At 41.7% G+C, this 12,384-nt stretch overlaps 1 protein-coding gene across 7 annotated transcripts in view; it reads right to left on the bottom strand.

The window, feature by feature from the left end:
* Positions 1-12,384, bottom strand: part of SPAG9 (sperm associated antigen 9) — a gene marked incomplete at its 5' end in the record, with an annotated part of 180,165 nt that extends 167,781 nt beyond the window's left edge. For all 7 annotated transcript variants that reach the window (XM_014589813.2, XM_014589815.2, XM_014589818.2 and 4 more), the window contains 1 exon segment: positions 12,154-12,384. In XM_014589813.2, the coding sequence (XP_014445299.1) occupies positions 12,154-12,384 (231 nt within the window).

The following is a 12,384-nucleotide window of genomic DNA, read 5'->3' as shown; positions in this document are numbered from 1 at the left end:
GTGCCCAGCATGAGTTTAAGCCACTGGGTCTGGGACTCAAACCACAGTCGACTACATGGGAGTCCAGTGACATAGCCATTACGCCAACTGCTGGTCCCCAAACAACTTTTTTGAACATGATTTCTGGCTATGTCACAATCCCCCTGCCTCAGCCCCCTAAGTAGCTGAGGCTGCAGGTGCATGCCACTAAGCCAGCTCTGAGAATATGTTTTGCAAAACAAACTCAAAGTGTCCAGTTTGGCTCATAAAGGAAAAGATGAGACTAACAATTGGGACAGTCAGATTACAAGGTATTATAAATTAAGAAATTAAATCATTTCAAGAACTTTAGACACACAATCCAAATGTAATGTTCCTCAAAGGAAGAAGGGCCAAAAGAGTCAAGCACTGCTGAAAAGTCAAGTAGGAGAAGGAATAAGAGAAAACCGAAGAAGTGTATTTATGAGTGCTACTTATTTTCTGAATTTTTAAGAATAAATATCTATTCTTATGAGGTAAAGAATTCGCAGCTTAACCATTTATAACCGTATTTGTGCCATCTAAAGTGACAGCCTCTTTACTCTTTATCCCATCACCCAGTTTATTTACTTCATGGTATCAATCACAATCTATAATTAGCTTACTCTATTACAATATAAATTCCAAGATGCACTCATGATGTTCCTTGTCTTTGTTTTGTGGCTACATCCTAGAGCCTAAAACAGTTCCTGATGCAACAAATATTTGCTCTGAATATCTACGTGTCTGTCTTTCTATGAAGTGGGTAGAGTAGAACTAGAAGATCATAAAGTTCCCTTCCAGTCCTAAAAAGTACTGTACGAGGGGCTGGCAGGTGGCATGGTGGTTAAGGCCTTTGATTCCACACAGCCTACAGCGTGGCTAGAGTCCTGGACTCTGTGCTGAAAAACGTATCAGGCTGTGTGCATGCGTGCCCAAAACCTAGAGAGGAAAATGGCGGAGAAGGAATTAGGGTGTGGCCATCCCCCCAGGAAAAGATTTCTCACTTTCTCTCACTCTGCCTCTGCCCGTCTCTCTCCCACAAGCATACAGGCTCCCTGGCAAAAGATAAATAAACAAAAACCCCTAAAAACTAAAAAAAGAACAAGCAAACAGAACTGCAGAAAGAACAGTGAAAATACATTTTAAAGGGCAAAACAGAATCTTTTTTTTTTTTTTTTGAGAGGTTTTTTCGCTATAGGGCGCGTGCGCTCGCCAGACAGACAGAGAGAGACATAGAGACAGAAAGCGAGAAATCACCCCCCAGGGGGGATGGTCACGCCGCAATCCCTTCTCCTCCATTCTCCTCTCGGGATCTTGGGCACGTACGCACACGCGCCCGGCGTGAGTTTTAAGCCACCGGGTCCGGGACGTGAACCGCGGTCGACTACGTGGGAGTCCAGCGACATAGCCATTACGCTAACTGCTGGTTCCCAAGGGCAAAACAGAATCTTGAACAACGGAAATTCTAGACTTATCCCTTTAAGGAAATCTTATCAGCAGGACCTCGAGTTACAAGTGAAACAGAATTTTCAGGCTCTACACCCTAGTGGAACAGGGTATAGATCAGAAAACAAGATACTATGAAATATATGATAAGACTTTTTAAAAGTTACTATGAAAACATTAAATGTAGGTCAGTTTCTCAATTTCTGTATCTCAAAGTTTCATAGAAAAAAATCATAAATTCGTTTTTTATGCTATAATTTAAAAACAAAATTAACCAATATTAGTTCAGTTCCATAAACCTAAAATTTAAACCACTTATAGAAAAATAGCTAAACTTAGGGAATTATTTCTTCCTTCTCAGAGAGGTTACTTTCTTTTAAATTTTGCCAGAAGTCATGTGCACTGGGGTTGGGGACATCACCCCTGGGGAATGGTTAAGCATTTCTCCATCCTGTTGGGATTCTGGGTACGTACCCATACGCATACAGGGACTTAAACTATAGGTTCAGGCATGTGGGATCCAGCTGCCTTAACAACCAGGCCATGGAGCCAGCCCACGCACTTTTTTTTTTTTGATAGAGAGATTTTTGCCATAGGGTGCATATACTCACCAGAGAGACAGAGACAGAAAGAAAGTGACAACTCACCCTTCCCAGGGTGGGGCAGATTAGCCACACAGCAATCCCTTCTCTTCCATTCTCCTCTTGGGATCTTGGGCACACATGCACACGCACCCAGTGTGAGTTTCAAGACACCAGGTCTGGGGATTTGAACCACAGTTAGCCACCTGGAAGTCCAACACCTTAACCACTATACTACCTGCTGGCCCCAACATTTTTGTTTAAGAGGTTTTTGCCATAGGTTGTGTGCACTCACCAGAGAGAGAGAGCGAGCGAGACAGAGACAGTGAGAGGGAAGTAAGAAATAATCTCCAGTGGAGATGGCCACACCATAATCTCTTCTCTTTCATTCTCCTCCCAGGATCTTGGGCACACATGCACACATGCCTGGTGTGATTTTCAAGCCACCGGGTCTAGGACTCAACCTGTAGTAAGTAGGCCATGTAAGAGTCCAGGGACATAATGATTATGTCATCTGCTGGCCCTAGTCGTGAGTTTTTTTCTTTTCTTTAATAATTATTTAACTGTTTATTTAACTATCTATCTCTCTATCTATTTATTTATTTAAGTATGATCAGAGAGGGACAGAGAGAGAGGGAGGAGGAAAGTGAGAAAGCAAGCTGCCAAGTCCAGGTCTTAATCTGCTGTCAGCCATGTGGGAGTCCAGCACCCTTAACCACCATGCCACCTGCCGCCCACCCCCGCAAATGTCATGAGATTTAAACCACCAGGTCCAGGACTCAAAACTGTGCTTGGACATGTGGGAATTCAGAAACATAACTGCTATGCCATCTACTGGCCCTGACATTCTTTTTTACTTGTTTTTTTTTGTTTTTTGTTTTAAGAATTATTTATTTACTTAATTCCATTTGTTGTTATTATTATTATTTAATGTGACCAGATGATGATGATTATGATGATTATTTAACTTGACCAGAGAGAGAGAGAAAGCTGCCAGGTCCGAGACTTGAACCATGGTCAACAATGTGAGATTACAGAGCCTTTAACCACCACGCTACCTGCTTGGCTCCTCTTTTTTATTTTTTAAGAATTATTTTATTGGAGGACCAGCAGATAACATAATGGTTACGTTGCTGGACTCCCACATAGTTGACCGTAATTTGAGTCCCAGACCCGGCAGCTTAAACTCACTTCATGTGTGTTTGCGTGCATGCCTAAGATGCCGAAAGGAGAAGGAATTGTGGCATGGCCATCCCCCTAGGGGGGGGTGATTTCTCTTTCTGTCTCTCTGTCTTTCTCTGCCTTTCTGGTGAGTGTACCTCTCAGAGGGAAAAAAAAAAATTATTTTGTTGGGACCAGCAGATGGCATAATGGTTACGTTATTGGACTCCCACATAGTCAACCATGGTTCGAGTCTCGGACCCAGCATATTGAAACTCACACTGGGAATGTGTGCATGCCCTAGATCCTGAGAAGAGAACGAATAAGAGACTATGGCATGGCCATCCTTCCTGTGAGGTCATTTCTCATTTTCTGTCTCTCTCTGTCTCTACAGCAAATGAGAGACACAACTATGTCCAACTATGCTGGACTCCCACATAGTTGACCATGGTTTGAGGCCCAGACCTAGAGGTTTAAAACTCATGCCAGTTACATGTGCATACCTGCCTAAGATCCTAAGAGGAAAATGGATTGCGATGTGGCCATCCCCTTGGCGGAGGAGGAGAGGGGGTGATTTCTTGCTTTCTGTCTGTCTCTGTCTCTCTTGCTCCCTAGCAAAAATCTCTCTTTCAAAGCAAAACAAAAAAACAGGTTGTTGTAGGAGCCACTAATAAGACTGTGATATTTTTATTTAATTTTATTTATTATTATTATTCACTTTGACCAGAGAGATACAGAGAGAGAGGGGGGAAGAGTGAGAAGGCAAGCAGCCAGGTCTGGTACTCAAACTGCAGTTGGCCATGTGGGAGTCTAGCACCTTAACCACCATGCCACCTGCTAGCCCCAGCCCCAACATTCTTAAACTATAAAAGTAGTAGGTTATCAAGGAAGTTTTGACATATTTTTCTATGCAAAAATGAGTCTGACTTTCCCAACAGTAATTACAACTGGCCCAGACAAGTGGTGCAGTAGAAAAACAACAATGGTCTATAAGGTTGACCCACATGGGAAGGTTCCAAGTTCGCTTCCAGAGACCTCCTTAAGAACACCGGGCATGGAGAATCAGCAGTTAGCGTAATGGCTATATCGCTGGACTCCCACGTAGTTGACCACGGTTCACGTCCCGGACCTGGTGGCTTAAAACTCATGCCAGGGACATGTGCGTGTGTGCCCAAGATCCTGAGAGAAGAATGGAGGAGAAGGGATTGCGGCATGACCATCCCCCCGGGGGGTGATTTCTCGCTTTCTGTCTCTCTGTCTGTCTGGCGAGTGCACACACCCTATAGCGAAAACCTCTCAAAAAAAAAAAAAAAAAAACAGCACCAGGCATGCATGTACTCGTGGCTCACGATCCAGGACTGGCTGAAGCTGGGGTAGACTGCAGTACTCCCTGTTGGGAGTACCGTCCTCTGTCTTTCTCTGTCACTCTCTTACACGTGGAAGAAATATATTTTATCTTTTACTCATTTATTTTTAGTTTTCTACATGTACTTGCCAGAGAGCGAAAGAAAGTGAAAAATCACCCCTTAGGGGGATGGCCACACTGCAATTCCATCTCCTCCATTCTCCTCTCAGGATGTTGGCGCGCGCACACACACACACATGCATACACACGCACTCAGTGTTTTGTCTGAAGTTGCCCGGTTCAGGACTCAAACTGGGCAATCAGCCACATGGGATCCAGTCACTTTACACCACACCTCTGGTTGGCAGAAATAAATTATTTTTCAATTTTATTTATTTATTTTTTTTTATCTGAGCAGAAAGAGACATGGGAGAGAAAGAGAGAGGGAAAGTGAGAAAGCAAGCCGCCAGGTCCAGAAGTTGACCCATGGCTGGCCATGTGGGAGTCCAGTGTTTCAACCACCATGCCACCTGCTGGCCCCGGCAGAAATAAATTTTTGAAAACAAAGTTTGTTCATATTTTTTAAGATGTGCTACAGGGTGCATGCTGTCGCTGGAGAGAGAGAGAAACTGAGAAAGTACTTCCCAGGAGGATGAGAGTGGCCACCCTGTGATCCCTTTCCCTGTATTCTCCTCTCAGTGTTCTGGGCATGCATGTCCAGTGTGTTTTCCAAGCTGCCAGGCTCAGGACTCAAACTATGCAGTTGGCCATGTGGGATCCTGCCACCTTAACCACCACACCACCAACTGGACCCAAAAATAAACTTTAATAGCAATCTATTCATCTCTATAATAATGGGCGTATACCATACTCTTTAAAATTTATGCCTGGGCTGGGACTAGCAGATGGCATGGTAGTTCAGGCAGCTGGATCCCACATGGACTACTGTGTAGATTTAGTCCCGGACCTGCAGCTTGAAAAACATGCTAGTGTGTATGCATGCCCAAAATTCTGAGAGTAAAATGGAAGAGAAGGGGTTACTGCATGGCCAACCCCCTGAGGAATACTTTGCACTTTCCCTCTCTCTCTTTCTTCCTCTCTCCAGCAAACAAACAAGCCCTACAGCAAATGAAAAAAAATAAAAAGCTTACTGATTTTTTTAAAAAACAGTATTTTAAACTACCCAATAATAATAATTGAATACCTTCACATTCAAATGTTCTCTACTATATCAATATGTAAATTCCATGGTTCCATTCAAACATTTCTGGATATGCCTATTATGCTAAACTACTAAACACTGGAATTCCTAAGAAAATTAAACACAGTACTGTATTCAAATCAATAACTAAGTATCACTGGCCAAGATTTCAAAATGTAAAATAGGGGCTGGCAGGTGGCGTGGTGGTTAAGGTGGCTGGACTCCCACATGGCTGACCACATTTCAGTCCCAGACCTGGCAGCTTGCTTTCTCACTTTCCTTCTCTTTCACTGCCTCTGGTCAACTTCAAAAAAATTAAATGTAAAAAATAATGACAATGAATAAAATTAAGTAAAAAGTAATTATTAAAAAATATAAAATAGAATTTATATATATCAACTTTATGAATATATTACATAAATTATTAGACTATGCCTATGTTGATATTTCTGACCTCAACCTAAAAATTAAGGTAACAGCTGTATTCATTATGAGTGCCAAGAAGAGCAAAAAAGCTGTTTTTAAAATAATTCTACCATAGGGCCAGCAGGTGGCATAGGGTGACACCACTGGACTTCCACATGGTGGATCATGGTTTGAGTCCTGGACCCAGTAGCTTGAAAATCACCCTAGGCATGCGTGTGTACATGCCCAAGATCCCAAGAGCATGGAGAAGAAACTGCAGCATAGCCAACCCGGGGGGTGGGGATTTCTCACTTTCTCTCTCTCTAGCGAGTACACACATCCTATGGCAAAAACCTCTAAAAAATAAATATTAATTCCACCATTAGTCAATAGAACAAAAGAACACATCTGTCTAGAGTCTAATACGAGTTCTCCTAGGGACTGAGATTTCAGCATGATTTAAGTATGCAACATGCAGTTAAAAGTAAACTAACGTAGGCACCCAGTAGCATGGAGGTGAAGATGGCTGGATCCCACGTGGCTGACTACACAGTTCCAGTCCTGGACCCAATAGTTTGAAAAACATACCAAGGGTCTGTTAGTGTACGACCAAATTCCAACATGAGAATGGATAAGGGATTGTGACGAGGTCATCCCTAGGTGGGGGTTGGGGGCAGGGGAGAGTTGGTTTTGCACTTTCCTTCTCTCTCTCTCTTTATCTCTTCAGAGGGAGTACACACCCTAAATAGCAAAACTAAAACAAACAAACAAACAAAAGTAAGCTATAAGCTAAGAATTCCAAGAAGCAAGAACCTAGTAATTGCTTTAAATGCGGAATTACACACTCCAGCAATCTAGTGAGTCATCCTCATTATAACCCACCCTCTGATTAGAGGTACCAGATCCAGTTAGGTATCATATCCTGTTTGGCATTCGTCTACCATTACTTTTAACTAAGTAAAAATGTGAATTTTTACACAGGGACACATAATGGCATCCCACTTAGGAACCTATATTCAGTAATCTGTGAAGGTAAAGAAAGGATAAGATCCCTCTTTAGAGCTATCAGTGGTTAACTGATTATCATTTCAAAAGGCAACACACATACATACATACACACACACACAAATCCCTAGAAAACAAACAGAGACTGTTTATCTCAGAAAGTGCCTGGAAGTAGGAACTGATTAGAGGCATATCTAGTCTGACTAGCTCCAGTGTGACTCTTATTCAAATGGTTCGGCAAGAAAAAACAATGGCTTTTTTTAAAATAAGAAAATATGTGTTTTAAAGAATATGAATTTTGTCTAAACATGTACTGGGGTTTTATGCACAAAATCATTTAGGTAATGCAGAGATCAACAAAGTACTAGCATGTATCCTGAGCATTCTAAAACTTAGGTTTAAATGAATAAATTAAGATGTAATATAACATTCTAAAATATTGCTGATCCTTTCTGGCTTTTAAAATTTTCTTTTAAAAAGAGACAGGACAGGGTCTTGTTATGTTGCCCAGTACGGCCTTGAGCTTGCGAAAGTCCTGTACCAGCCTCCCAAGTAGCTGGGACCACAGGTGTACCTCACTGCATCCCAGCTTGACAACCCTTTCTCTAACTGAACTATCTAAAATCAGTCTTCCGTTAGGTTGTTTTTTAAAGAATCACTAAAACAGCAGACTAACTCCACGTCAAAACTCAAAGAAAAAGAGAAATTAAGTCAGCAACAGGCAATTCTTGGACCAATTCTTTGGTCCGCTGAAGTTACCACAAAAAAAAAAAATGGTTTTTAGAAACCACTGAACAGAGGGGCTTCATTTTAAAATGAGTTTGAAAATTTTAACAAGTAATATGTATACTCAAACATATATAATGCCAAATATTCACATGCTATGGACCAGCATCTTGTTCTCCTGTGCTGATAGATCATATGTACAAATGACTACACTGCTCTTCACCTGCTGCCCCACTGTAATGAAATGAAATCTATGTAAGTGCAAAGTTAAATTCCTTGAGTTGGCAGGATTAAGACTAGAAATCTTAAGAATTTAAATACATCATAGTTAACAAACTTAAATAATAAATGTTTGTGCTTAAGGCACAAAATAAACTTAATACTGAAGTGAAAGTGGAATTTCTGCTTAATTTCCTAAATTCTTAATAGCCACCATTAACAGTTCTAACAGGTAGCAGGTAGCATGGTGGTTAAGGTGCTGGATTCCCTCATGGGTGACCACAGTTCGAGTCCTGGACCTGGTGGCTTGCTTTTTCACTTTCTCTTTCTCTCTTTCTGGTCAAGTTAAAAAAATTATGATGATAAATATAATTAAATATTTTTTTATCCTAACCCGTAAGTATGCAAAAGTACTCCTTTATATCTGTCACTTTGAAAACAAACGAAGTCACAAAACTAAAAATACTTCAGATTTTTCATTTAAATGTTTTTTTTAAAGAGATTAACTGTCATAGTAAACTATTTTGCAAACTAATCAAAATTACATTGGTTAAAATATTTTTTATGAATGAAAACTGTAACATCAAAAAAAGAATACTGAATTCAATGTCTGTGTCCTTATTACTCCCATGTTAATACACTTTCAAATAAAATAACTAATCAGTCTTCATATAAAACAATTATTACTGCGTTAAGTGCTGATTCGGTGGAGAAAAATTAATTAGAAAATTTTCAGTAGTGTCTTGCTTTGCATTTAATCACCCCATATTCTTTTAGATAAAAAGCCACACAAGGTCAGCCAGGTGATGGTGTGCTTAAGGTGGCTGGATCCCACATGGCTGACTACATAGTGCAAGTCCCAGACGCAGTGACTAAAACATATGCTGGGCACGTGGGTGTGCACGCTCAAAATGTCAAAAGGAGGATGGAGAAGAGACTGTGTTGTTGTCATGCCCCCTGGGGGGTGCTTTCTCACTTTCTCTTTCTCTCTGTCTCTCTCTGGTGACTGCATGTATCATTTTTTTTTAAGTCACACAAAAGGACAAGTCACAGACATCATATTATCACAAAATCTCATTCCCAGCAAAGATACTCTCTCTTTAGCCCATTTTCTGCAGTTACCCTCACCTCCTCAATTCCTCTAATATGAAAGTAAGGAGTGAAGGGAGAAAGAAGATGGTATGGCTTCATTTTTAAGCACAATCTCCCTCTATGCAGTGATGCTCAAAGAATTCCTTTTGAGAAATAAAGGTGTAAGAAACATGGCCCACAGATTCACTTGGAACGAAATTCCTAAGAAAAAGGTTAACTCATTGTTCTTTCTTTTCACAAGCTTCTTTTTTAAAATTAAAGCAAATCATACCTATTTTAAAAGAATCAGAATTTGAGGACCAGCAGGTGGCGTGGTAGTAGTTAGAGTTGCTGGACTCCCACATGGCCGACTGCAGTTCAAGTCCCAGATCTTGCTTTCTCACCTTGCCCCCCCTCCCCCACCGTCTCTCTCTATTCAAATTCAAAAATAATAAATAAAGTTAAATAAAGTAATTATTTTTTAAAAAAATCAGAACTGGCACAAAAACATTTTTTAACAAACTATCATATTATACCCAAGAATATTTTTTCTCTAGATAATTTTGTATCCAGATTATTTTTAAAAATCACTGGTTTAAAAATAAATTATTCAACAGATTCACTGGGCTTATTCTGGATAGAGGAGACAGGAAGGTCTCACTGGAAAACTGAGATTTGAGCTGAAGAGAAAATGAGCAGCTAGTGAGGTGAAGCTCTGAGGGAAGAGAATTCTAGGGCAAGGGAACTGCAACAGTGAAGGATTCAGACAGGACTTCGTTAAGGGAGAGGCCTGTGGCAGGGAGTCTAAAGGGGAGAGGGCTGGGTGATAAGATGAAGGACTTCTTGATTAGTATTTGAAACTGGTCCAAATCTATCTAAAATCGGTCTTCTTTCAGGTTGTTTTTAAAGAATCCCTAAAACAGCCGATTAACTCAAAACTCAGGAGCAAAGAAAAAGAAGGCATTCAAATTAAGTCCTATCATTATAATAAAGATTAAATTTCTGACGCCTGCTGAGAATCCCTGCAAGTAAGAGATTATAACACCTCACACACTCCTGAAACATTCTCACCATTTGCATCCCCTGCTAAATTTCCACAAAGGTGCTCAGAATTTACTTTATGCTCTCTGGTGATAGACAAATTTCCATGCTCTTTTATTACTATGGGCTGTACATACCCTGAGGTACTTTTGCTATAATAGCAGACTCTTAGCCTCCACATTAAAGCAAAAACAAAGCACTGGCAGAAAATTAAATATAGAATTAATTCTGCCTACTGACCTAAGAGAGACTGAATTTCTGGTCACGGGGCAAAACTTGATTTATCTTCTTACATGCAGACTGATGACAAGGTGGTTTTACGTTGTGGTCGGAGAGTTGGTTCGCCTAGCACATCACCAATAATCTCCCTTCTCAGGTCATGGCCCTTTGTCCAAAGGTTTCATTAAGAAGGATTTATAAATGTGTCTGAAAAAGTATAAACTAAAGAGTCTAACTGCATAACCTATGTTTAAAAAGTCACTTCTGAACATATCAATAGAAAGCCCACAGCCTAGCAGTTAGTCAGTTTCATTTTCTTATTTGACAACCTGTGGCAGATGGCACGTGTGACCTTGGCATCCCGCCCAGGTTTGCATGGACTGACAGGAGTTTAAGGCTGGAGGGAGCATTTCTTTAACCCTGGGTGACAGGTCATGCTGGACCTGTGCCTCATCTGGGTGTATATGAGGCTAATTCCCCAAGCCTTTCCATGAACATCCACACTGCCAAGGACCTGTGTGAGCACACAGCAGAAGCAGTACTTGACCTCTGTTCTTTAAAGAGGGCTAATAAACTAGTGGAAATTGTGACACCCCCCCCATCTTTATTTGATTGTTCAAAGCTTCTTCCCTATATACTTGGAAATATTCTTAAAACAAAAGTCAATGTTGCTTGGCAAATTCAATGTCATTCCTTTGAGACAAACTGGATCACAAAATCTGAACTGAAAATCATCATTACAGCAAAACTTAGAAAAAGAACTATCTACCCAGGTGCAAAGGTATACGTGACAAAACAAAAAGCTAAACTGGTGCTACTATTTAGTGTGAGGAAATGAGCTACTAAACAAATCTCACATCCTAAAAACCATTTTTAAAAACACTTTGTTCCTTCCATAATCAGCTATGTAGCCTTATTCAACCACCATGTTTTTACTCAGGTGCGTTAGATGCTTGGGAAATGAAGGCAAAGGGGACACTTCACATGCCTGGGTTAGATAAGTGCCACAGAAAAAAATGCCAACACATCCTGAAAGTAAAAATCCTTGACAGTCTCAAGAGGCCAAAGACATACACTTGCACCCCAGAGCCCCCAAAAGTTCACGGAATTGAGGTAAAAGCACGGAGGTCACTGCTCAGGGGCTAGAATTAACAGGAGACCAAGCGCACCTGTAAACCGCAGTTTGAGAGGAAACTCAGACGACAAAAGAGTTGCCTGCAGTCACCCACACCTCCTCAACCCCGCCCCCGAGTCCTTCTTTATAAATAGAGGGTTTTTGCAGGGAACTGTCCAAGGTTACCACCTGATATGGAGGAATGTTTTGGTGCGGGATGCCAATAAAATAAAATCGCATACTCCGTATATTTACAGAGCACTGCTATACTACACGCAAGTGTGGACCAAGTGTCAGCCCAGGCAGCAACAACATAAAATAAGACCTTTCTCAACAGGATTAAAACATCAAGAAGACGTTCTGATGAAACTGACCGAAAGAGGGAGATCTCTAACTTCCCAAAGCAGCAGCGGCCCCTGGAAAGGTACTGGAACCAGCGGAAGTTACACGTCCAGGACACAAGTGCCCCCCTCCCCAGTGGTAAAAGTTTGAGCCGAGATCTGACTATCCCACGGTGGTCGGAAACTTCCCTGAACAACCAGAAGCAGGCGGACACCCTGAAACCTCTGCCCTCGGACAACTCCAGCGCCGTCCTCATGCCCTCCGCGCCGGCCCTCACCTCCTCGGCGTGCTTGCGCAGCGCCTTCTCCCGCTCGTACTGGGTGATGAGCTGCTCGTTGTCGTCCCGCAGCAGCTCCAGCTCCACCTGGTGCTCCTGGTCCTGCGCGAACACCGAGTCCAGGTTCTCCAGCACGGCCACCACCAGTGGCATCAGCTCCTTGACCACCTCCTCGTCGTAGCGCCCGATGAGCCGCTCGAACTCGCGGTAGATGGAGCCGGCCAGGCCGGA

This window comes from Tupaia chinensis, unplaced genomic scaffold, assembly GCF_000334495.1.
Source record: "Tupaia chinensis unplaced genomic scaffold, TupChi_1.0 Scaffold000383_1, whole genome shotgun sequence".
Lineage (NCBI taxonomy): Eukaryota > Metazoa > Chordata > Mammalia > Scandentia > Tupaiidae > Tupaia > Tupaia belangeri.
This window is presented reverse-complemented; position numbering and strand designations above follow the sequence as displayed.